Source organism: Lynx rufus, unplaced genomic scaffold, assembly GCF_022079265.1.
Source record: "Lynx rufus isolate CCGP_SWC_20201006 ecotype Redwood Valley unplaced genomic scaffold, mLynRuf1.p SCAF_11, whole genome shotgun sequence".
NCBI classification, from domain to species: domain Eukaryota; kingdom Metazoa; phylum Chordata; class Mammalia; order Carnivora; family Felidae; genus Lynx; species Lynx rufus.
The window spans coordinates 42,829,420-42,856,593 of record NW_025814825.1 but is presented as its reverse complement, the minus strand read 5'-3'; the positions used below and the strand labels follow the sequence as shown (position 1 = coordinate 42,856,593).

The window sequence follows — 27,174 nt, the reverse complement described above, 5'->3', positions numbered from 1 at the left end:
TAAGCAAAATGACTTGATTTCCTCACCAGTTCTCTAAGAAGTATGTACACCACTCCCAAATTAGCATTGATTTTACTCAGTGACAACACATTCTCTCTCAAGTGTGATCCCCCCACCCCCAGCATTATTTCGTTAAGGAGCTTTTAACTCCTTTCTGAATCCAGTTTACAAGCATCATGACATTAGCTGGCACTATGTTACCAAGGATAAACTACGCCAACGCCATATCTCTTTCATAAAAAAATTGGGGGGTGGGGGGTAGGAGTGCATGAATAGGTCTCAGTTCCTGCTACAATAGACCTTTGGTAAATATTTGTTGAAGTAAATATAATGACTTTCTTCTATGTGATAGGGACTCGAGGATGGTCTTTAAATGGTGATTATATGTCCATCCTATGGCAATAAAAGATTTAATTCCTCCAAATAAACTTACATATTTCAAAATAGAAATGTCATACTGCCTCATGGAAATAATCTTGGATGAAAGAAACACGCAATCGCCACTCAAACTTAGGTCATTATGGTTCATAATACGACATCATGATGGCACCTATTTCTGGTGCCATACTGCTGTCTGGAATGGTACCAATTTTGTCATTTTAATTTTTTAAACATTTTTAAATTTATTTTTGAGATACAGAGCACGAGTGGGGGAGGGGCAGCAGAGAGGGAGACACAGAATCCCAAGCAGGCTCCAGGCTCTGAACTGTCAGCACTGAGCCTGACCTGGGGCTTGAACCCATGAACCATGTGATCATGATCTGAGCGGAAGTCATATGCTTAACAATTTAATCATTTTAAAAAAGGGAGTGAAGAGGGACAACCGAGTGACTCAGTCTGTAGAGCACGGGACTCTTGATCTCAGGGTTGTAAGTTCAAATCCCATTTGGTGTAGAGATCAGTTTAAAAAAGCAAACTGCTTAAAAATTAAATGAAATTAAAAAGGAGTGAAGAGAGCATCAGCCTTCCAAAGTGAAAACTTGATTCTTCTAAATGCGGCCATGGGCCCCACCCTATATGCAGAACGGCTCAGGGCACGCCCAGGTTTAGGTGAGGGCAGCGAACCACATTTCCCAGCGGCCCTGCAGGTCTCTCGCGCCTGCGCACTGGCAGCGTAGGCAGGTCGGCAGTACTCCCGCGCTAGCCAGCCACTGGGTCTCGTCTCGACCGGCCTCTAGCCCCGGCATGGAGAGGGTTTCGTTGGCGACGGGCAGCGCGGGAGCCGCCAGGGCCGAGGGAGCTGCGGCCATGCCGCCCCCGCCAGCCGTGTCCCCGCCTGCCCTCACCCCGGCACCCGCAGCGGGGGAGGAGGGCCCGCCGCCTTTGCCCGAGGCGGGGGCTCCAGGCTGCTCGGGCGCCCGGCCCCCAGAGTTGGAGCCGGAGCGCAGCCTGGGCCGCATGAGGGGCCGCTTCGAGGACGAGGACGACGAGTTGGAAGAGGATGAGGAGCTGGAGGAAGAAGAAGAGGAGGAGGAGGAAGAGATGAGCCACTTCTCGCTGAGGCTGGAGGGAGGCCGGCCGGACTCCGAGGACGAGGAGGAGGTATTTATAGCCCCTGCCTGACCACGCCGGGGCAGAGGGGCCTCCGGGACGAAGCCCGCCCTCCCCATCGAGGGCCGGGCCGCGCGTCCCCGGCGCGCCGTTGTAGCCCTTGGCACTCGCGTCGACCTCCACCCCTCCCTGCTCTACCTGCCCAGGCATGTGGCGCGGACTGGGCTTGTTTCCCCGCCCGACCCCCTGTCGACTCTTTGTGAGGTTCCTGCCGCTCACTTAGGCTCTCGGGGTCCGACTCGATCTTTCTGTAAATCATTATTAAATTATGCCAGGCGGGTGGGCGCGTAGGGTGCAGTGCTTCTCTTTCCAGGAACTTGCAAGTCGGACGAGAAACAGTCCATTTCTTCTACAGGGTGTTGAGAGGATGGCACACTCTTCCCTATCCAGTCAATCTCTAGTTGAAAAGGATGGTTGTTTTTGTTTTGTTTTTTGTTTTGTTTTGTTTGTTTAATGTGGTAGGGCATACTTCATCAAGTTGGGTAATACACCTAGCCAGTCAGAATTGACCTATTAAACGTAAACACCTGTATCTGGAAAGTTTGACCGTTTTGTAAGTATTTCATAAAGTAAGATGCTCCTCATCTGGCAGTATGCAGTATATCCAGGAGAATAAGGTCTTTTTGAAACATTGGTTTATATTGCGTTATTGTAACTTTCAGAAGTATTTTGAAGGGTTGGAGGTACTGTAATATTGTGGTGTTGCAAAGTAAGTTACATTGTTCATAATGATATGTGGGGATTATGGCTTAAGAATTTGAGAAGGCAAGGGCTTGTATTTTAAAACTACTTCCATTGCATTTGCAGCGCCTGATTAATCTCTCAGAACTGACCCCGTACATCTTGTGTTCCATTTGCAAAGGTTACTTAATAGATGCAACTACCATTACAGAATGTCTTCATACATGTAAGCATATAGTTCACATTTTGAAATGATACATTCAATTTTTGAAATGTCTCCAAAGCATCCTAATTTAAACATTTTATTTTTCAACAGTTTGTAAAAGCTGCATTGTAAGACATTTTTACTATAGCAACAGATGTCCAAAATGCAACATAGTAGTACACCAGACACAACCTCTTTATAACATAAGGTAAGAAAAATATATAAGTAAAATTTATATTTTAAATATACTTTGTTTAATGAAAACTTCTAGTTGTGTAGTTGGGAATGAATTCTTGACCTGTTTCAAAAAGGCAACTACATATTCTCTGAAGAAATATATCTAACACACTTACTGTGTGCCAGGCACTGTGATACCTTCTGGGGACCAAAAATAAATAAATAAAATAAATAAATAAGCACAGTCCTCTCTTTCTGAGGGTTTTAATTCCATCAGTCAAGTTCCTGTGGCTAGTTTAGGTTTGTCATTTGGGGATAGTTAGAATTCTGCTTTTTAAAAATGATGCCTGAAACAACTGGCCTCTTTAGAAAAACCGGTGTGTCCTAGGTCATTGTGGCTTTTTCAGATTTTCAGTTCGTACTATGTTTCCGAAGTGAAGAAAAATATTAAAAGTGGATTGGTTTTCATTTGTTCAGCAAATACTATTACGTTTTTACTATCTTTCTAGAAGAATGGTTTGCAGATGATGCACAGAAGTTCAAAATCCAGTTTCCGCACTCAAGCTCATATTCTTATCAGGAGAATAAGACAGTCCACATGGAACAATTTAGCAAACCATTCAATAGTCTGTGATTACTTATGATTACATATAATTAATGACTTGAGGTTCTCTCAGTTGAGAACTGGTGCTACCTATAAAAGTAACTCACCTCTGAAAAAGGAGATATCCACTCCCAAGAGAAAGCAGTTATTTACAAAGAGCATCAGTTATTCTCACTCTGTACCAAAATGCATTTTGCTGAATTCTGAGGTATTCTCCATCCTTTCCTTTTATTAGGTTGGACCGACAGTTACAAGACATAGTGTACAAATTAGTGATCAATCTAGAGGAAAGTAAGTTTATTTTATTACATGGTTGTGAACCCCAGAATCTCTGCTGACTCTACTAGTTACATTTTAAGTGTAATTTAGTCTGTGTTTTATCATTTTTTAGGAGAAAAAAAGCAAATGCATGATTTCTATAAAGAAAGAGGTCTAGAAGTACCTAAACCTGGTAAGTTTGGGTGTATACCATAATGTATTTATAGATTAAAGACCACTAACTTAACGAAATTTATTCCCTTTGAAATTATTTTTGGTGATAGCTTGTTTTCTTATGATCAAAGAGCGAGAAAGATGATGAAAGTAATGATGTGTAATTCAATTTAATTAATTATAAAAATTAAGGAGTACAGGCTCTGGAGCTAGATGGTCTGAGATTGATCCTAGCCCTGCCACTTTCTGTGTGACTCTGACAAATTACTTCAATGTCTCAGACTCCTCATCTATAAAGTAGGGATAATCATAGTACTTCCTAAAATTGTTGTGAGGATACATTGAGTAATACAAAGCACTTAAAACAGTGCCTGGAACATAGTAACTGTTCAGTTTTTGTAATGATGGTGATGTGATAGCTTAGAAATTAGATAAATTTGTGTTTAAGTCCTGGTTCTTCCACGTACTATATATTGCCTAATCTCACTTGAACAGTAATCTCCGTTTTTTTACAGTTTTAAGTAAAAAAAAAAAAAAAAAAGCAGTATACCTATGTCATGGGATCATGATTAGGGTTAAATGAGAATCTGCACGTGCAGTCCTCAGCATGACCCCTGAGCCCTTGCACACAATAGTGCTTGTTAAGGATTATCTACAACCGTTGTGTTATGAGCCCTCTCTGTGGCCCTGATAAACCAACCCTGTATACCTGCCTTCCATTGTGGAGTGGTCCCCACGTGCAATGTCACTGGCTTTGACAGATTATTTAATGTTATTAAAGGGAGATTGAGTGCATTATCATCTTTTAAATAGTCAACATAGTTATAGTATCTGTGTAATATTTTTCAAAGATCTCAATTCATGAAATTTTTATTCTAACCCAACTTTTTTGTTTGGCTTTTAAATAGCTGTTCCACAGCCAGTCCCTTCAAGCAAAGGAAGATCTAAGAAAGTCTTAGAATCAGTGTTTCGTATCCCACCTGAACTTGATATGTCTTTACTACTAGAGTTCATTGGGTGAGTACCCTTAATCTCTCTACCTCTTAACCTTAAAATAAAGAATTTGTTAAGTCCAACAGTTATGAAATCATCCTTAACGTAGGTAAAATCAAATTTTTGTGATATCCTTTTAAAAATTAATCATGAAATATTTAAGACTTAGAAAAAGGTCTAAAGAATAGCACTATACCACTTCTGTCACCATCATCAGGCTTAAGAAATACCGCACGCTCGTATGGCACAAACCCTTCGGCCACCCCTTCCTGCTCATCCCTCTTTTCTTGGAGGTTAATAACCAGTCTCCTAAAAGTAATGATTGCGATTCCCATGGTTTCTTAAAATATGTTTATCACACGTATTTATCCTTAAGCAATGATGTAGAATTGCTTTTGCCCATTTAAAAACTTTAAATGGTATCACTGTTTTCCATCTTGTTTTATTCACTCAGCATTGTGTGATTCATCCATGAGGAAATGTGTAATTCTAGTTGATTCATTTTCACCATTGCCTGGTATTCCCTTAAAATAAATATACCGTAATTTATCTTTTCTTGTACAGTTGAACTTATAGCTTGTTTCCAGTTTGTTTGTTTTTTTTTTTTTGCTGTTATAAATAATGTTGCTTTAAACATTTTTGTATGTATCTCTGTGTATATGTGAGATAGTTCTCTAAGAGTATAGATTTGCTGAGTTTTAGGATATATTTGTTTTCAACTTTACTTGGTTTTGCCAAATTGTTTTCTGAAGTAGTTGGATATCTTTCCAATTGATATAAATTGCTTCTTTCAAACTTTATATGTAGCATATGGTATATTCTATTACATTGCAACATTGTTAAATACAGTATCATCATAGAGTTGGCATGTATCAAACTGCAGTTTTCAAAATTCTTACATAGTTTGCAGAATAAACTAACATGCTTTTTTTAGAAAATCTAGATTTTCCATTTTGTGTCGCTGATGACTATTTTACTTTTCAGTAACTTTCTCCTTATAATTCTAGATTGCCTGTATCATCTATTTAGTATCTAGCTTGTGCTATGTTGTGTTTACCTCTTTATGTGGTCAGTCACCCTATGTTCTCGGCTGATATTAAGGACACCTAAGGGGCGAGAACACAAAGCCCATGTAGTAGTGGTTGATAACAAAATAATCCCTTTGGAGGAATGAACAGAAACTATGTAATACCAAACTTTAAACAAGCAATTTCTGATAATAAAGAATGTGTTCCAATCTAAAAAGGACCTGGTTAAATAATGGTATATAGCACATGAGTATGTGCTAATGTAACAGCATATATGCTTAAATGGAACAATCAACAAAATAAGGGAATACATCGCAAGTGCCCATGTATGGTTTTTTTTTTAAAGAGCATGGTGGGAAATATGTGTATACACATTTCTTTTTTACATGCACAGATCATTCCTGAAAGGACATATAAAAAAAATGTTAATGTGTTAATGGCAGTTGCCTCTAGAAAAGGGCAACTGAAGTCTGTGAGTCTACAGTAGGGAAAAAGTCTTTTCGTTGTGTTTGAATTTTTACTGTGTAACCTGATTTTTTCTAAGTCTGTTTAAAATTTGAAAACTGAAAGGAGTTTATATTTCTAAAAAATATTTTGGGGAAATGTAAAGTTTTCTGGTACACAGTAAGAACTGATGATCAATTTTTTATACATTTTTTGAAAAGTGGCAGGGAGGTAAAGATGGCAAATAAGTGATGGGTATGCCGCCATTACCTCTGTCTTTGCCTGCAGCAGAAATCAATAATAAATCATGGCAGGCTTTCCTGATGAGTGAGGATTGACCACAGTACTCAGGGCAGTCATTAACACTTACCAAATTTGTTTCATTAGTAAATTTTCCCTGCTGTAGAATAAAGAGCCCTCATGCTCTTTCCCTGCCATGGGGAGTCCCAGGGAGGCAGAGGCTCTGTTGCACTCAAGCTTCGCTCCACCGGTAACCCACCACCATGGCTGAGGAAGGCATTGCTGCTGGAGGTGCAGCGGATGTTAATACTGCTTTACGAGAAGTGCTGAAGACTGCCCTCTCCCGCGATGGGCTGGCGTGTGGAATTCGCCAAGCGCCAAGCCCATCTTTGTGTGCTTGCATCCAAGTGTGATGAACCTATATACGTCAAGTTGATGGATGTCCCTTGTGCTGAATACCAAATCAACCTAATTAAGGTTGATGACAACAAGAAACTAGGGGAATGGGTGGGCCTATGTAAAACTGACAGAGAGGGAAAACCCCATCAAGTGGTTGGTTGCAACTGTTTGGTGGTTAAGGACTGTGGCAAAGAGTCTCAGGCCAAGGATGTCATTGAGAAATACTTCAAACGCAAGAAATGAACAAATAAAAGTCTTGGTTCTTGTTCTAAAAGAAGAAGAAGAAGGAGAAGAAGAAGAAGAAGAAGAAGAAAAGAGCCCTTGCTTGGAATAAGGGAGGATCTAGGTTTAAATCCTAGCTTTTCTGTTATCTAGTTTTGTAAACATTAACAAATTGCTTTTTGTTTATTCACAAGATGTTAAGGTCCAGCTACATACCAGCACAGCACTCTGCTAGTGGTTGAGAATATGGGTTTGAAGAAGTCAGCCATGGCCTTTGCCCTCACAGAACTTCTAGTCTCAGAGCTTCAACTTCTCTATCTGTGAAAAGAAAGAATTGAGCCTTTTGTGTTGATGATTATGATGAGTAGTCTGACTCATAATATAGCCCTTTATCCATTTTCAACTGGTTGAGGGGAAAAAAGCTTTCAGAGTGGCAAGGAGTCTTTTTGAAAGAAAGCTTCCAGAAGCAGAGAGTCCTTTTGAAGTCACCAGTCCCCAGAGTTCACTACATGGAAAAGCTTTTATGTTCTCACAGAAGTCAGGCTACTGAGGGTAACGCATAGGCAGCTCTCTCATGGCAGGACAAGCGGCAGATGAGTTTTAACCTGATGCAAGTACAAAAGCAAATTTGGTCCATCTGTTGACCCCACTTGAGTTGGAGGAGCAAAAAAAACCGAGGTAGGTTCATCTCGTGGGCAGTGACTTTTCAACCATTGGAATATGAAGCTAGGTCCCCCCCTAAATTGGGTATGCATGTTTTGTGATATTTAGATAGTCTTGTACTTCTTGTTTTTGTTCTTCAGTTTGTGTGTAAAGTAGAAGATTATAAAAAGAAATAACCTCAGGCAGGCAGTATAGTGTATATAGAAACCATAGACTTTGAAAAGTCTCAGTAACTAACGGTATATAACCTTTGGGATGTAGCTGAATTCTCATCAGTTTCTGTTTTTCTAAACTGGGGATCATAATAGCATCTAACAGGAGTGTTTTAAGTATCAATTTATGGTATTCCTACCATGTCTAAACTATTAGCAATGTAGGAATATTGAAATAATGCAGGGTCATTCGAAAATAAAGGTTAAAGTACTCTGTGGTCCTGTAATATGTACATCTGCCTAGTGTATAAAATGGACTCACATGAGATAAGTATGATACAGCCAAAATTTAATGCAGTCTTCAGCTCAGTAACACTTAGTCGACCAGGGAGTTGCTGTCCAACTGTACGCTGTATTAATCCAACTAGTGTATTATGTTGAGCTCTGGGCACTACATTTTGAGAGAGAGGTTGGTAAAATGAGGTGTAACCAGAATAGCAAAAAGTTAGAAAACCATGTCATGTCATATATGGTAAGGGAAGGAACAAAAATAGTCTGAAAAAGAACAATCCTAAGCCCCTTAAATTAATTTCAGATCTCTAGAGGGTTATCATATAAAAAGAAAAGTTGGATCTAGTTCACAAGAGTACCAAAAGACAAAATTAGGACTAGTAGGTGTAAGTTACAGAGAGAAACATGTTTGATTCAGTGCGAGCAAGCCATTTCTAACCAAGTTGCCCACAAATGGAATGAACTAACTTGTCAGTTGAGAAGTTCTCTCTTTAGGTGCTTAGGCAGAAGCCAGATGACTGTACATCATGGATTCTATAGAAATAATTCTTGTAACAAGTAGGATATTTTATTTTACAACTCTAAGTTTATATTATATATTTTAGGTTTACATTACATTCATATATATATATAAAACATTTATATTAACATACTATGTGCTTATAATGTAGCTTTTATGTTATCTTTTAATATATTTCTTTATTATATTTGTATTATAAGAATATTTTGTAGATGATGCAATTGTGGTCTGGCCTACTCTTCACAACACTATAGGAAAGAATGTGGGTTCTGATGCTAGGTACACATGAGTTGGAAGCTTTATCACTTAGTAGCTCTGTGACCTTAAGTTATTAAACCTCTCTGAGGCTAATTTTCCTTATCTGTAGAAGGGAGATACTAATACCCGATATGCAGGGCTATTTTGAGGACTAAATGAAAAGCATGCATCTTCTATGAAGACCTCATACAATGCCTGTGCATAGTAGATGATCAACAAAAGTTAGAGCCTATTGTCTCCTCATGACATAAATGTAATGGACTTAAGAAGTCCCTTTGCACTTCTAGGTGAAGAGCAAACAGCAAATCATGCCCATTATGCTATAAGCAAACTAACAGGAAATCTAGTAGCCTTCTTGTAAGAAATCTATCTTGTAAAGGTTACTGTAAAGAGAAAACACATTAATTATGATAGGAAAAAAAGAAGTCTTACTTTAAATTGGAAAATGTTAAAAAAAAATAAATTGGAAAATGTTAGAATGTAACATGCGGGGGAAACCTAAATATTAAAGATACAGTCTTCACTCCTGGAAGTATACAAAGTAGTGTAAAATAGCGGAGAAAACTGCCTTTACCTTCCAGTAGGTGGCAGACGTGACAACCACATTTCTTTATTTCATAAAAGGGTAGGTGGTGGCCTTTTAAGATTAAATTGATGTTCCTCGAGTATTTATATCCATGTTATTTTTCTGTGTTTTATGATTTAACGTATAGTTTAAAATGTTGATTAATTTTGCTTTCATTTTTCAGTGCTAATGAAGGCACGGGACATTTTAAGGTATTTTATTTTCATTTACTTCACAGGAAGACCCTGTAGTACACAATTTGGGAGTCAGATTAGCAATCATGGAGATTGCTTTCAATTCCAGTAGTGTTTTGTGAATAAAAGTGGTAGAAATACGAAGTACGTTCAGTAATGCTGTCATAATAAGTTTATGAGAAAAGAGTTAATACGTAGGGATTTGTTATTAATACAGGACAGTGGTCTAAGGAAATAGAAGTGAGATATTTCTAAAACTCTAAAACCAAATACTAGGATAATTTGGTGATTTAAAAAAATGTTTCAAAGCATTTTTTGCATAGTTGGCATTCGGTTAAATATGAGCTTAAATTTTTATTTGCACATAACATTTTGGGCTCAAGGTAACCTGCCCTAACTTGTAACTTCATTTACTGAATTTTTAGAAGTAAGAATGAACTCCTTTGTAACATACGTAAGTTCAGAGTTGTCTTAAAGGCTCTATTATCACAGGTCCCATTGTACACAGTGTTGCTCCTATAGGATGAGTCATTCAGGAAAAGCTAACTTTTTTTTTTTTTTTGAAAGGGTAACTTTTTAAAAAGGGTTAAATCAGGCCTTATACTTACTTGGGATTGTAAATATATAAGGAAATAGCTTTGATCTGTTTGGATTTTTAGTGACTTTGTCAAAGTCTGTACTAACACTTGGGTGGATTATATCTGGTTCGGTATACTGTTTTGTGAATACAGTTGCTGAGAGACATGAACTACAGCATAGGAATAGGTGGATACTTCTGTGGATGAAGTATATTATAGATGTTTCCTAGAGATCAGAGTGATGGAGGGGATGCAGTGTTAAGTTTGGTAACTTTGAATTTATTCTAAGTTGTAAAAAATCAAATTTATGGCAATTAACTTTAGGAAGTTCTTTCATAGTACTGTGGTAGGTGGGAAAGTGGCATATAAGTTTCTGTATGGGTCAAGTATAGTGGCCTATGCTCCTAGAGTTTGCTAAAGATATTTGTCCAATCATCTGTAGTAGCCAGACACCCAAGAGAGTGTAAAAACTTCATGAAGAAAGAACTAGAAATTAATTAGCCTGTTGCTTCCACAAAAGCATATGGACCTAGAATATTTAAGTAGTTCCAATCCTAACACATTAGAAAAACATGACAATACCACCTGTAAAGTATTCTTGCCAAAACAAACAAATGTTATGCTGATCACACTCCTAGATTTAATTACTAATTTACAAGAAATCCAGGGATGTTAAATGACACTGTAGGAATATAATAAGCCAAATCTAGACAATGGAAACAATTCTGTTTGTTCAGAATAAAAGGGAGAGGTGAAGAGGGAACATATAGATAGGATGATTAATTAAAAGAGACTCAAGGGATGTAACTAACTACAATGTATGGAGTTTATTTGGATTTGATTTGAAAAATGAACTGTAAAAAATTTATGAAAAAATAGCCCCAAATTGGAAACACCCCAAATATCCATCAATTGATGAATGAATAAACACAGTATGATATATCCATACAACAGAGTATTATTTGGCAATAAAAAGGAATCGAGTACTGATACATGCTACAACATGGATGAAGTTTTAAAATATGTTAAATGAAAGAAGCCAGGCACATATGCATGATTCCATTTGTGTGAAATGTCTAGAGCAGAGAAATTCATAGTAACAAAGTATTATAGATTGGTGGTCGCCGTAGTCTCAGGGCAAAGGGAGAAACCGGGAGTGATTTCTAATTGGTGTGGGGTTTCTTTTTGGATGATGAAGATGTTCTGAAATTAGATAGTGGTGATGAGTTGCACAATTCTACCAATAAACTAAAAACCATGGAATTGTATACTTTAAAATGGTGAATTTAATGATATATGAATTCTATATCAATAAAGCTGTAAAACTTTTAAAAAGTAAGCCAAGATCTGATGGAAACTTTGAATAGAATTATTGTTCATAATATATTTAGGGTATGTATTTTGAGAGTATAAAAAATGTATCGATAAAAATACATGCATAAATTGGAATTTTAGTTTGAGTCCATATTTGGTTTAATTTTTTTTCATGAAATCTGTGTTTTATTATTTTCTCTTTAATGGTAGCCCTAAAAAGAGTAAAATCATTTCCTGCTGGGTGAGAAAGTTGAGACAATGGGTGAAATTTGAACATATACTAGATATTTTTTGATATCAAGGGATTTTACAGTATGATAATGGTATTATGTGTTTTTAAAGAGCTCTTACCTTTTAGGGATACATACTGAAGTATTTACAAATGAAATAATACATCTGGGGTTTGCTTCAAAACTAATGGGGGCAGGAAGTAGTTGCAGTAGGAAATGAGTGGGGTATATTTAAAACAAAATTGGCCTTGAGTTGGTAAAGCTAAGTGATGGTGTATAGGAGTTTGATGATACTATTCTCTTATAGTTTTGAGGCATTAAATTTTCAGTTTTAATTGATGATACAGATGTTAATTTATAGGTTTTATGCCTATGAGAGGTGATGATGAATCTGTTGGTTCATATCTTTGAGTTTAAATAAATATGTCTGAGCAGGTTGTTAAACTCTTTACCATGTAGACCTGTAGCATGAAAGTCATAAAACCTATTTGCTATATTCAATTTCAAAGTGTTTCACAAGGCAGTAATATAGTCCCAATAATTTTTCCCAGGAGTCATTTTTTTTTAACTTTTAATTATGAAAAATTTTAAACATAGTGAAAAGTAGAACCTCCCTGTCACCCAGCTTTACCAGTTAACTAATGGCCAATTTAATCTGTACCTCTGTCCACTTCCCTATTATACTGAAACAAATCCCCAGCATTTTGCCACTTCATCTGTAAATATTTCAGTATTTAAAAAAAATTTTTTTTTATTACTTACTTTTGAGAGAGAGAGAGAGACCGAGCCCGAGCAGGGAAAGGGGCAGAGAGAGAGAGAGGGAGACACAAAATCCAAAGCAGCCTCCAGGCTCTGAGCTGTCAGCACAGAGCCCAATGCGGGGCCTGAACCCATGAGCTGTGAGATCATGACCTGAATCGAAGTTGTACACTTAACATATTTCAGTATTCTTGCAAGAAGAGTCTCTTTTTTTTAATGACCATGTATCATACCAAAAAAAAAAAAGTTACAAAAGCGTCATTGTCATGAAAGATAAAAATAAAGTGGCAGAGCTATTCTTTATTAAAGATTACAGAAACATAACAAATGCAATGTGTGATCCTTCACTGATACAAGAACAATTTACAATGGGTATTAGACAATTTATAAAAGAATTTGGACTATTTAGATAATTGTGTTGTATTAATGTTAAATTCCTGAATATTATATATGTTTCATGATAATTATATTGTAGTTATACAGGAGAGTCCCTTTATTCTGAGAAAATAATTGCTAATATGTTAAGGAGTAAAATATCTCAGTGTATGCACATAAATCATGTGGTCCAGGGGCGCCTGGGTGGCGCAGTCGGTTAAGCGTCCGACTTCAGCCAGGTCACGATCTCGCGGTCCGTGAGTTCGAGCCCCGCGTCAGGCTCTGGGCTGATGGCTCAGAGCCTGGAGCCTGTTTCCGAGTCTGTGTCTCCCTCTCTCTCTGCCCCTCCCCCGTTCATGCTCTGTCTCTCTCTGTCCCAAAAAAAAAAAAAAAAAAAAAAAAACGTTGAAAAAAAAATCCTGTGGTCCAATAAAAAATTAACATGCACATATACATACATGCATATAGATTAGAAGAGATAAAGCAAATACCGCAATATATCAACAGTTTGTAAATTAGGTGAAAGCCATCTGGGTCTTCATAGTACTATCTTAAAACTTTGGGGGCGCCTGGGTGGCGCGGTCGGTTAAGCGTCCGACTTCAGCCAGGTCACGATCTCGCGGTCGGTGAGTTCGAGCCCCGCGTCAGGCTCTGGGGCTGATGGCTCAGAGCCTGGAGCCTGTTTCCGATTCTGTGTCTCCCTCTCTCTCTGCCCCTCACCCGTTCATGCTCTGTCTCTCTCTGTCCCAAAAATAAATAAACGTTGAAAAAAAAAAATTAAAAAAACAAAAAAAAAAAACTTTGTATGTTAGTCATTTTACAAAAGGTTGGGGGTGGTGAATGAGATAAATTAACAATATTTTTAAGCTTATTTATTTATTTGGAGACAGAGAAAAAGCAGCGGAGGGGCAGAGAGAGAAGAAGAGAGAGAGAGAATCCCAAGCAGGCTCCACTCTGTCAGCACAGAGCCTGATGCAGTGCTTGATTTCACGATCTGTGAGATCATGACTTGAACCAAAATCATGTCAGATGCTTAACTGACTGAGCTCCCCAGGTGCCTCCAAATAACAGTTTCTTACTGTGAAGTATCTATTCATTGTTCAAATTTTTCATTGCGTCAATTACAGTGGGTGTTTTTCTCTCTCACTCTCTTTTTTTTTTAAGTTGGTATATTTTAAGACAGAGTGTGTGTGAGTGGGGAAGAGGCAGAGAGAGATGGAGAGAGAATCCCAAGCAGGCTCTGCACTGTCAGCACAGAGCCCATTGTGGGGCTAGAACCCCACATGTGGGATCATGACCTGAGCTGAAACCAAGAGCTGGTCGCTTAACCAACTGAGCCACCTAGGCACCCCACTTTTTTTTTTTTTTAAACACTTTAAGTCAGGATCCAGATGAAGTTCACACATTGTGATTGGATATGAATGTCTTCAAATCTTCAGGTTTTCCATTTCTTTTTTTCTTGCAGTTGTTGATGACAAGGAGTCATTTGTCCTGTAGTTTTCTATAGATTGGGTTTTGATGTTGTATCACTGTGGTATAATTTGGCATGTTCTTCTGTCTTCTATCTTTCCCATAAACTGATAGTTAAGTTCAGAGTGTTGATCATACAGGTTTGATTTGAAGGGATCAAGAATACGTCATAGGTGGTGTTTCTGTCTATCTAGAGGCACAAAATATCTGGTTGTCTGGATCTCTTTATGTTAGCAACCATTGGTGCTCAGTGTCTAAGCCCATTAGCTTAATAAGGTTTGGAAAATGATGCTATCATTCCTCTTTTTTTAAGATTTTAATTTAAAATAATCTCTGCATCCAATGTGGGACTCAAACTCACAACCTCAAGATCCAGAGTCGCATGCTCCACTGACTAAGCCAGTGAGGCCCCCCCGCCCCCACTTCTTTTACTAGTTAAAATACCTTTATAAAGAGAAACTTCCTTTCCTCTATTTGGTTAGCCAGTGGAATCGTTTTTATAGGAAAGGCAAGATAAATGCTTGATTCTTTCCCTTTACTTACCAAGCTCAGAGTAATGAGTTGGTTCATGAGCGTACTCCAGTCTTGACCAAATCAAATAGGTTTTCTTGTTTTTGTTTTTACTTTAGTGTGAACTCCTAAATTTAAACATATTTGTGATTTAAACCTATTTTATTTATTACCTTTATTGATGTTCCAATTGTCCTATCATAGGTATCATAGTCTGCAATACTTTCTTGCTATCTGATATGACAAGATGTTCTATGTTCAACTTGTACATCTCTTGTCCCCCAGACATGGAATTATCCTTTCTCCAAGGTGTCCTAGTTCCTTTTGGTGTTTTTTTTTTTTTTTCCTTAATGTTTGTTTATTTTTGAGAGAAGGAGAGGGAAACTGAATACCCAAAGCAGGCTCTGTGCTGATAGCAGAGAGCCCAATGTGGGGCTCAAACCCACAAATTGCAAGATCATGACCTGAGCTGAAGTCAGATGCTTAACCAACTGAGCCACCCAGGTGTCACCCCTTTTGGTGGTTTTTAAAAATCAATCTGGCTACTGGGGGTTCACCTACCTATTGGGTACATAACAGTTTCTAGCCTTTTCAGTTGACAGAAATAGGAATTTTTTCAAGGTAAAGTGTAATTATGAGTTGGTATCATCTCTTTATTTTTTTTTAATTTTTTTAACGTTTATTTATTTTTGAGACAGAGAGAGACAGAGTATGAACAGGGGAGGGGCAGAGAGAGAGGGAGACACAGAATCTGAAATGGGCTCCAGGCTCTGAGCTGTCAGCACAGAGCCCGACGCGGGGCTCGAACTCACGGACCGTGAGATCATGACCTGAGCCAAAGTCAGACGCTTAACCGACTGAGCCACCCAGGTGCCCCATGGTATCATCTCTTTAAAAGATCTGCTTAGTGGTATGCATTATCTAAAGCAAGAAAATAACTGTTTCCTAAATCTCCCTACAGATCTAAACTAGCTTATTCAACTTTCTTATAAAATCGGCCTTTTGTGTTATAGATGGTAGGGAAGATTGCTGTCTGTGCTTAATTTCAAAGAGGTATAAATCTTCTGGATTTTTTTTTTCCTATTTACAGATGGTAGGAGACTATGAGGTGTAGCAGAAAAGATAAGAGTTGACTATGTAGGTGAGAACTGTTCTAGAGCTTTAAGCAAAACAACAAAAACAAAAAACCCAAATTGTCTTCTAAAAAACTGAATGTGAATTATATGGAGGAAATATCCAGTTAACTTGTGAACCTGGGGCATGAGGACTAAGTCAGTCACATGAGAACCCTGGCTTTGAAAGCCAAGACACGTTGTTTTCTCTTTCAGGTGTTGGCAGATCTCATAATTCTGTTCTAGGTGATCTAAAAAGTACAGTTTTGGGGCATCTGGGTGGGTGGCTCAGGCGGTTAAGCCGTCTGACTTCAGCTTGGTCATGATCTCACAGTTGGTGAGTTCAAGCCCCACATCAGGCTCTCTGCTATTATCACAGAGCCTGCTTTCAATTCTCTGTCTCTGTCTCTCTGTCTCTCTCTCTCTCTCTCTCTCTCTCTCTCCCTCCCTCCCTCCCTCTCCCTCTCCCTCTTGATGCTCGCTCACTCTCTCAAAAATAAACATTTTTTTAAAAGTTAAAAAGTAATAGTATTTATAACTTTAGCTAAGTTGGATTAATTTTAACAAACGCCTGGGGTGAGGTGTTCACTAAGAATTTAGAAATGAGAGGGGCGCCTGGGTGGCGCAGTCGGTTGAGCGTCCGACTTCAGCCAGGTCACGATCTCGCGGTCCGTGAGTTCGAGCCCCGCGTCGGGCTCTGGGCTGATGGCTCGGAGCCTGGAGCCTGTTTCCGATTCTGTGTCTCCCTCTCTCTCTGCCCCTCCCCCGTTCATGCTCTGTCTCTCTCTGTCCCAAAAATAAAAACGTTGAAAAAAAGAATTTAGAAGTGAGAGAAATTGGACTGTCCTCTGCTGGTATACCTGAGGTAAGCCCAGGGAATTAACCTTCAGAAATGCTCTCTAGTTCAGCTGAGCGTCTGACTTTTGATTTCCACTCAGGTCATGATCCCAGGGTTGTGGGATCAAGCCCTGTGTCCAGCTCCATGCTGAGTTGTGGAGCATGCTTAAGATTCTCTCTCCCTCTGTCCATCTACCCCACTCGTTTGCTCTTTCTCTAAAAAAAAAAAAAAAACAAAACACTGGTTGCCAGACAGGCATAGCATAGCTAGATAATTCAGAATAGCAGCTTCTCAAGGTCCTTGATAGGATTCTTACGCTAACCAGTGCCACCTACAATGAGATATTTTCTTGGGGACTCCACCTGGGGCACGGCTGTACCTCCTTAGACTGCTTTAGCTTTGTGAGATGATTCCTGTACTTACAATAAAAGAGCATGAAACTTTGCCATTTTTGTCTAGATTGTATCAGTATCCCATAACCATGGGATGAGGGTCTCTTATATAGACTTTGTTATGTAAGAGTCAAGTTCTTTTACATAAAGAGTGAAATGATCACAACACACCAGTAGTAAATATGTGCCAGGAATTGTTAATAGTTATTTACATACATTAACTCACCTTCCTCTTGATAAAATCTGTGAGGTGTAGTAGGTGCTATTATTATCTCTTTTACAAATGGGGACAGAAAGGTTCATCATCTTGCCCAAAGACTTAGGGCTAGACAATGGCAGAACCAGGGTTTAAACCCAGGGGGTCTGTTTCTGGAGTATCCGTGCTTAACACCTATGCTGTCTGCTGCACTATGGTAATAAGGGGTAGTGTTACTATAAGGGAATATCTTAAGGAACCAAACTACAGATAAGAAAGCTGAGTGCTGTTATTTGAGACAAACGTGCACCTAACCTATTGTTCATGTATTCCTAAAAGGTACCCTTTTAGTTCTGATTGCCTCAGCTTTTCCTTTGTGTTAGAGAGTAACATCCTTAAAACTGCCTTGGAGATGGAGTGCCTGGCTAAGTGTTAGCTCTTCCTTTAAGACCCTGTGGCGTCTCCCCTATCACCTTAGACCATCGGATCAGATTCCAGCCACATATGTCTAGATGTCAGTCTTTTTATTTTCCTCTTGAAAAAGAAAACCATTTATTTTGGAAAATTTCACACTTACACAGAAATAGACAGAATGGTAAAATGAATGCCCATGTACATGCTCAGCTTCAGTAATTATAAACTCACGGCCAATCTCGTTTCATCTATGTCTTCACCACTTATCACAATTTTAAAGCAAATCTGAGACATTTTTATCAGTAAATAATCAGATTTGTTTCTAAGAGATAAGGACTTTTTACAAACAGAATAGGGATACTACAGTTTTGAAAACTAATAGTAATTCCTTAATCAAATATCCACATGCTACTTAAATTTCCAAAATTATCTCATGAAAATTATTGTATAGGTTTGTTTAAATCAGGACCCAAATGCGATCCATACATTGTAATTGGTTGACATATCTCTTATTTATATTCTTCACATCTTTTTCAGTCTAGACGTTCCTTCTCCATCTTGTTCTTTTTTTCCCTTGCAGTTTTTTTGTTGAGGATGCTAGATTGTTTTAGACATAATTTAGTCTCAGATATTCTCTCTCTGTCAATACATTTTACTCTAAGTTTTATTTTTGATGAGGTATTAAGCCAGTAAGCTTTTCTATTAAAAAAAATTATTGACATACTTTTCAGAGGGGAAGCTAAGCAAAAATTCCTTTTTTCTTCTTTGGTAGGTAAATGAGCTCAAATTTCATAGTAATTTTTTTCATAAATCTGTTGGACATCTTTATTTTAAAATTTGCTTTATGATTTATACATTATATGTATTCATTCTGAAAATATTTATTTACGTTTATCTTTGTAGCCCTTGGAAAAGAAGTTTGTCCGAGTTTCTGGAGAAGCAACTATTGGGCATGTAGAAAAATTCCTCAGAAGAAAAATGGGTCTTGATCCAGCTTGTCAGGTAGAGTATATGTGTGTAAAAGGACAGATGAAGCTGTGAGATTACCTTTAGTATACTGAAGAAATGCTAAAAAGGATTGCATGCTGTGGCTTTTATGACATGTAGATAATGTAAATGCTAATTAAATATTGGGACACAGTGATTCCAGCCCCACTTGAATCACATTTGACCAACTGTCTGCTTCTCACTGGCATTGGTGACTGACTACCTGTCAGTGTCAGAAGAGCTGAGGGTACGAGCCTCGCTTCCCCAAGGCTGTCTCTTTGATAGTGCAGAAGGTTGTTTATCACCCATCCTCTTCTCTTCAGAGGACATCCTTGCGTTTGTGACAAGCTAGGTCCAAGACACCTAGAAAAGTGAGATAGCTGTCTAATAGAGACCCTATTTGTTTTTTGAGAATTAGGAAAGATCTCCCATTCTAGCCATGTAATATGTTCTTGTTGTAAAGTAGAAACTCGAACCTCATGTATTGTTGAACATAAAGTCTAAATAGAATGTGGGTCACTGACAACGCACATCTATATAGTTTTGCTCTTTCATTACTTAAATTTTAAAGAGGATTTTGTTCTCCATCATGTGTAAAATTTGAAGAAATAATTTTTATTGAAAACACTATTTGCTATTAAGTTAACAGATATTTCTCATGGCAACTGAAAACTGGAAATAACTTACTTACCTGGCCACCTTGTAGCCACAGCTTACCTGAGGTTATTGCTAGTCTTCTGGTAACTAACTAGATGGGACGCCTGGGTGGCTCATTCGGTTAAGTGTCCAACTTCGGCTCAGGTCATGATCTCGCAGTTCGTGAGTTCGAGCCTAGAGTTGGGCTGTGTGCTGGCAGCTCCCAGCCTGGAGCCTGTTTCAGATTCTGTGTCTCCCTCTTTCTCTGCCCCTCCCCCGCTCACATTCTGTCTCTGCCTCTCTCTTTGTCTCAAAAATAAATATTAAAAAAAAAAAAAAAAGGTAACTTATTAGAGACCCCTGGACAAAGAATTGTAAGTGATCCAATAACAGTCTATTATTTCTAAAAGCAGAATTCAGAAGAGTGGCACCTGATTACATAAAGTAAGAAATGCCACCCAAGAGGGCTTTCTGTAGGGTATAGATTACTTCCTCTGTGGCTAGATACTGATCAGAACAGAATTACCATTTATAAGTTTCACATTTGGTGTTTTAAGAAATGTGGTTGCCAGATTGGTTTGGCTGTGTAAAAATGTAGGTTTTTTCTTTCATATCATAGAATTCAAGGCTTTCAGCATTTTGAAATAAAATTTTATATATATATATATGTATATATACATATGTACACACACATATATAAAATATATGTGTGTGTATATACGTGTTTATTTTTGAGAGAGAGAGAGGGAGGCTGCAAGTGGGGGAGGGTCAGAGAGAGGGGGACAGAGGATCCAAAGCAGGCTTTGTGTTGACAGCAGTGAGCCTGATGTGGAGCTCGAACTCATGAACTGCAAGATCATGATCTGAGCTGAAGTCAGATGCTCAACCAGCTGAGCCACCCCGGCGCCCCTGAAATGAAACAATATAAAATTTGTCTTCAACATTTAACTTTCTGTCAGTTCTCGGCTTTCTCGGTAAATATTTCTTTCCTATTCAGGGACTATATAGGTGGTAACACTTATAAATTACTATTTCACCAAAATGTTGAAATGATGGAACAGAGAACTATCAAATATGCAGATTGTGACTAAAATTGTTTAGACCTTCTAAACCCAAGAGAGAGTAAACAAGAGTTACTTCTAATACGAACAGAACATTGAGCTAGTTGACCATTAATCAAAATAAAATGCTTGGTGAACCCAGTCACTTGAGCCTGCTATGCTGATCTTCTTTAAACCAGTTATTCCCAAGTAGGAAATGTGTGCTCTGTTTATAGGTATGTGGCCTTCACTTAGGGTTATTTCTAGCAGGAATGAATGATTACTGCAGGACTGTTAAGTAATAAACTACCTTTAAAGTTATTTGTGGCATACCAAAATAAAAAAGGAAGACAATTCTGAAAGGTTAAAAAAATACAGATCATGTATTCTTACAAGAGATTTAAGTTAATTCAAAATCAGAAATCAGTAATTGTCTGGATAGATTCCATCACATAGAAATCCGAGTGCCTCTGGATTACTGTGGTTGAGTCAATGGTATATTGAACTCATGTCTTATTTTATTTTGTCTTATAGCTACTCTTGTGTTCCTTCGTACACTGATTGTCAGATCTTACTTTTGTTTTAGGAAACGAGACTTAGAAAATAAACATCACACTGATCACTAAAAATTCTTTATGTAGAATAAGTGATGTTAGATTTTATTGTTAATCCTACCATAATTAATTCCATCTTAAAAGATAGTTTATTATTTATTTAGGATATGAACTTAACCTTACTATTAAATTGTTTCCAAGTCAATTTTTAAACAGACTCTAATGCATCATATGGTATGTCCCTACCATTTATTTATTACCTATTGATGCTAAATTGAGCATCTATGTACTTGGCCTTAAGAGTACAAAGATGAGAGAGAAAATTTATGCCACCAAGGGACTTGTTTGTAGGGAAGATATACAAGAAAACAACTGAATGACAATAGGATATGGTGAGTGTGACAAGAGTGCAAGAGTGAATGATTTAACTCTGAAGGAGTCAAAGAATGGACTTGAAGAATGTATAGGAATTTGCCAGACGAAGAAAAAAGACTTTCTGTCAAAGAAGAGCATGTGTGAACAAGTATGCTACTAGCTCATTCAGTGAAAAATCCTATCTTGGAATCTGTAGTGTGATCTTGCTTGTAAAAAAAAAAGGGGGTTGGTTTGGGGCCCCTCGGTGGCTCAGTCGGTTACGCGTCCAACTTCAGCTCAGGTCATGATCTTAGGGTTCATGAATTCAAGCCCCACGTTGGTCTCTGTGCTGACAGCTCAGAGCCTGGAGCCTGCTTTCGATTCTGTGTCTCTATCTCTCTCTGCCCCTCCCCTGCTTGCACACTGTCTCTCTCTCTCTCTCTCAAAAATAAACGTTGAAAATTTTTTTTATATGGGTTTAAAAAAAAAAAGATACAGGTTTTTCCTGCCTTCTTAGACTACCCTCACAGTCTGATTTCTGCTCTGAGGTTAGAAACATTACAGTTAACCTTTCTGCCTGAGACTTAGCTACTCCAGAGGTAGAAAGATTATACAGGAAAAGAGTTAATAAAGCAAACCTGAGGCTGCTCTCTTTAGAAGGGACTGCTTCTACAGTTGGCCCTTGCCTACCTAGCATTTTGGCTTGCAGAAAGTTCCCAGTAAGGGTGTTTCACCATGCCTACACCATACAATGGATCTGTGATGAATACCTGCTTTCCTTCTGAGAGTCTGGAGCTTAGTACTTGTTACAGGCAGAGAATGCCAACATGAACAGCCCTCAGTAAAAACCCTGTACTCTGAACTTCAAATGGGCTTCCCTGGGCAGAAACATTGCACAAGTGGGCTGCATTTCCAGTGCTAGGAAAAGGAGTACTCTGGGTGTATCTTCTCCTGAACCGAGAGGGGGACCATAGGAAGCCTGTGTGTGGATTTGTTCAGACTCCACCTACATCTTTTCCCTTGCTGATCTGGCCACATATCCTTGCTGTGTTGCTGAGTCCGTGAGTCCATCTACAAACTACCAAATATGTGGGTCATGTTTGTGGGAACCCAGAGATGTGACTCTGTTTGAATGAAGTAATTTATGAAATATTTACAGTCAGGTAACTTTTAAAAATCAGTATTGTAAAATCAGAAGCAATTTAAATGTTTATCAGGGAAATGGATTTATAGATTATGACATATTCAGGGGCACCTGGATGGCTCAGTTGATTGTCCAACTCTTGATTCCAGTACAGGTCATGATCCCAGGGTCATGGGATCGAGGTCCGCCTTGGGCTCCATGTGGAGCATGGAGCCTGTTTAAGATTCTCTCTTTCCCCTACTTGTGCTCTTTCTAAAATAAAAAATAAATATAAAAAGTTATGACACATTTATACAGTGGAACACAATGTAGCTATTAGAGGTAACCTTGTACTTCAGAGATGTCTATGCTATATTAAGGTTTTTAGGGGTTTTTAAATTTTTTTTTTACTATTTACTTATTTTTGACAGGGAGAGAGACAAAGCATGAGCGGGGGAGGGGCAGGGGGAGAGGGAGACAGAATCCAAAGTAGGCTCCAGGCTCCAAGCTGTCTGCACAGAGCCTGATGCAGGGCTTGAACCCATGAGCTGTGAGATCATGACCTGAGCCAAAGTTGGACACTTAAGCGACTGAGCTACGCAAATCCCACATGTGCACGTAGCATCTAGGGCCATCCACATCAAACTGTTAGTAACTGGCCAACTTCTGGGGGTTAAGATTAAGTTGAAAAGAAAAATACAGTAACCAGACCATAAATGTATACCATGGAGAGAAGCCCATGAAGAGTGATGGTCTCTGGATTGCTGAATACTTAATCAAAACATGATGATTGTTTCCAAATTCTTTAGTTTTTCATGGATCTGAGGTCTGTGCACAAAATATTCTGTCATAGCTTTCAAATCATCTTGCAAACAAGGCTTGCTCTGCCAATGTTGAAACTAGTAGGTGTGAGACACAAAAGCTGGTACTAATTGGGGGCACCTCGCTGGCTCAGTCAGTGGAGCATGTGACCCTTGATCTCGGGGTTGTGGGTTCGAGCCCCACATTGGGTGTAGAGATTACTTTTTAAAAATCTTTTTTTTTTTTTTTTAAAGTTGGTGCTAATTGGAGTTTGTGCCTTAAGATCTAGCATGTGCGTTGACAAACTGGCCCATAGGCTAGATCTAGCCTGCCATCTGTTTTTATAAATAAAATTTCATTGGAACGCAGCCATACTAAGGCTGTTTTCGTGCTATTGTGGCAGATTTGAGGAGCTATGACAGAGATCCTAGGGCCTACAAAGCCTAATATATTTAGCGTCTACCCCTTTATAGAACAAGTTTGCTAACCCCTGATGTGCACTTAGGCTTTGGAGAAAGATAGACCTGGGGACAGACCTGGGTTTAGATCTGGACTTTACTAGTTACTAGCTTTGCGACTTTAGGAAAGTTAAATGTCTTTACCTCTTAGTATTTTTATCTGTAAATTGGGCATTATAATACCTAGCTCACAAGAATGTGAAGATTATATACATAGTATAACATATGGTATACATAGTGGCTTCTCAGTGAAATTCAACTGCTTTTATGATTCTTCCCCACCTATGCTGAAGCTTTCAAGGAGATTAATAACGTTGGCATTGGACAGGAATTTTACAGTAAACAGAATTTGAAAGTAGGAAGATCTGGTTAGAAGGGGATTTCAGCTTTAAGCCCAGGGGTAGCCGCTGAAAGGATGATAGGAACACTGAGAGGTATTATGAAGAAAGAAGCCGCAGGACTTTTTAACTGTTTGCGTATGAGAAGAAAGGGAAAGGAGAACTAAGAGTCAGAGGTGATATTCTATTCTGGGTTAGAGGACAAGAAGAACTGTCACACCATAAACTAAACAGTGACGTTAGGAGATGTAGTCAATGAAGGGATCTATATGAATAAGACATCAAGAACCTGACCCCATTTTAAGGCAATGGGAAAGGAGCACTCCTTGAAAGACAAAGAAAGATTGAAGATTTGCATTTCTGTCTTAGCAAGTAAGTATACTGGAATCTTACTACCTTGTAATATGTCACTGAATGTCATTCTTTCTAGAGCATTCACCGTAAAAGATTTATCTTAGAGCTTTGACTTCCCAAAGAACTAAAAAATCTTAAGATGTTCCATTTATAAAACAGCTCCCTTAGTGTGCACTTGATGTCACTGTTAGACTCTTCATTGTTGGAAAGTGAGATAGTCCTTGTAAGAGAATTATTCAAGTAACTAAAAGCCTTTTTAAGTATTATATACCCTTTTAACAATTTTATCATGGAACTTAAAAAAATGTACCTTCCCGTGCTGCCTTATGCTGAATATATCAAATGTCATTTTATTTATTCTCAGAGATTCAAGGGAACATTTTGAGTGCCTGCTGTACTATACTATTATCCTGCTATGTCTTCTAATACCCTTTCCATTTTACTTTATTTTTATAGCAAGTTTTTAAAATATGTCTTGAGAGTGTTTAATCTGTCCAAAATAAAATAGCAAAGTCTAGTTTGGAAATAATTATGTAAGTTTCTCTTAATTTTTTTCATATGGTTTTTTGAAGCAGGAAAGCAATCTGATACTCTTATTTGCCCATAGGTAGATATCATCTGTGGCGATCACTTGTTGGAGCAGTATCAGACTCTAAGGGAGATCCGACGTGCGATTGGTGATGCAGCAATGCAGGTGGGTCCTAGACTTTATCGTACTTCTGCCTGACAGGCACGTTGTTTAATGAAAGAAATGTTATCAACGGTTTTAATAAAGATTCCATAATTTTCTCTTTTTTTTTTAAGTTTATTTATTTTGAGAGAGAGAGTACAAGAGGGGAAGGGGCAGAGAGAGAGAGCGAGAGACAGACCTGAGCCAAAATCAAGAGTCGGACGCTTGACCGACTGAGCCACTCAGACACCCCTCGGTTTGTTTGATTATAGCCATCCTATTGGGTGTGCAGTGGCATCTCGTAGTGGTTTTGATTTTATTTCCCTGATGACTAATCATGTTGAGGATCTTTTTGTGTGTTTACTGGCCATTTGTATATCGTTGGAGAAATTTCTATTTAGATCCTTTGCCCATTTTTAAAAATTGGGGATTTTTATTATTGAGTTATAAGAGTTTTTCATATCTTCTGTATACTCATCCACTATCAGATATCTGATTTGTAAAAATTTTCTCCCATTCAGTGGGTTGTCTTTTCATTTTCTTTGTGATGACCTTTGAAACACAAAGTTTTTATAATGAAGTGCATTTTATCTGGTTTTCCTTTTGCTCCTTCTGGTTTTGGTTTTTTTTTTGTTTGTTTTTGTTTTTGAGTTTATGTATGTATGTATTTATTTATTTTGAGAGAGAGCGCACGCGCACGCACAAGTATATGTGAACAAGGGAGGAGCAGAGAGAGAGAAGAAAGAGAATCCCAAGCATGCTCTGCCCTGTCAGCACAGAGCCCGACACAGGGCTTGAACTCAGGAACCGCGAGATCATGACCTGAGCTCAGATCAAGAGTCGGTCGTTTAACCAACTGAGCCACCCAGGCACCCCTTTCTCCTTCTGTATTTGGTGTCATATCTGAGAAACCATTTCCTAATCCAGGATCATAAATATTTATACCTATGTTTACCATAGATTAATTTTGTTTATTCTGGAATGTCATGTAAGTGGAATCAAGTACTCTTTTGTGTCTGGCATCTTTCATCCCTCATGTTGAAATTTATCCATGTGGTTACATGTAGCAATAGTTTGTTTCTTTTCATTGCTGCATAGTATTTCATTGTATAACATGCCATATTTTATCCATTTTCCTATTCATGGACACTTGGGTTATTTCCCCTTTTTGGCTAATGCAAATAAAGTAGCAGGGCACCTGGTAGCTCTGTCGGTTGAGCGTCCAACTTCAGCTCAGGTTATGATCTCGCAGTTTGTGAGTTCGAGCTTCACATCTGGCTCACTGCTGTCAATGCAGAGCCTGCTTTGGATGTTGTGTCCCCCTGTCTCTTCCCTTCCCCTGCTTGTACTCTCTCAAAAATAAATAAAACATTTTAATAAAAAAATACAAATAAAGTAGCTATGAACACAAGTATACATTTTCTTCCTCCTCATTTTTTTTTTTTAAATTTTTTTTAACGTTTATTTATTTTTTGAGACAGAGAGAGACAGAGCATGAACGGGGGAGGGTTAGAGAGAGGGAGACACAGAATCTGAAGCAGGCTCCAGGCTCTGAGCCATCAGCCCAGAGCCGGACGCGGGGCTCGAACTCACGGATCGTGAGATCGTGACCTGGGCCAAAGTCGGACGCTCAACCGACTGAGCCACCCAGGCGCCCCTTCTCCTCATCTTTTTAAATCAGTTTTGCTTTCACTTACTTTGGACAACTAACTAGCAGTGGAATTGTTGGATCATAGGGAAGGTGTATGTTTTCTTCGATAGGAAACAAAGAATTGGTATATTTTGATATGATTTTTGTGGCTGTACTTTACCACCAACCTGTAAAGAACTATGGCCGAAATTTCTGCAGCCTAATGACTGGTCTGTTGTGGAGAATTTTATTTATTTTTTGCATGGTTTTCTTTTTACCAATTTGCTACAGATTTCCTTGCACCCACCACTCAGATTTAATGAGGGTTGGTAACACTTTATTCTTTCAGATAGAAAGATGTAAAATTTACATCACTTTAAAAAGAAATTTGAAACAAAAGTGTTAATACTCAATAAAACTGA

General features: G+C 38.4%; 1 protein-coding gene and 1 pseudogene across 1 annotated transcript in view; both read left to right on the top strand.

Annotated features, from left to right (window-relative positions):
- The first annotated feature begins 1,116 nt into the window (after nucleotides 1–1,116).
- The window catches only part of PCGF6 (polycomb group ring finger 6), a 35,224-nt gene continuing 9,166 nt past the window's right edge, over nucleotides 1,117–27,174 (top strand). The window contains exons 1-9 of the mRNA XM_047073398.1: nucleotides 1,117–1,542; nucleotides 2,359–2,458; nucleotides 2,549–2,645; nucleotides 3,454–3,509; nucleotides 3,610–3,669; nucleotides 4,559–4,667; nucleotides 9,610–9,637; nucleotides 18,711–18,809; nucleotides 25,060–25,146. Of these exons, the coding sequence (XP_046929354.1) occupies nucleotides 1,186–1,542; nucleotides 2,359–2,458; nucleotides 2,549–2,645; nucleotides 3,454–3,509; nucleotides 3,610–3,669; nucleotides 4,559–4,667; nucleotides 9,610–9,637; nucleotides 18,711–18,809; nucleotides 25,060–25,146 (993 nt within the window). The 5' untranslated portion in view covers nucleotides 1,117–1,185. The remainder of the gene's footprint in view (nucleotides 1,543–2,358; nucleotides 2,459–2,548; nucleotides 2,646–3,453; nucleotides 3,510–3,609; nucleotides 3,670–4,558; nucleotides 4,668–9,609; nucleotides 9,638–18,710; nucleotides 18,810–25,059; nucleotides 25,147–27,174) is intronic.
- LOC124507116 (40S ribosomal protein S12-like) lies at nucleotides 5,449–7,088 on the top strand (annotated as a pseudogene).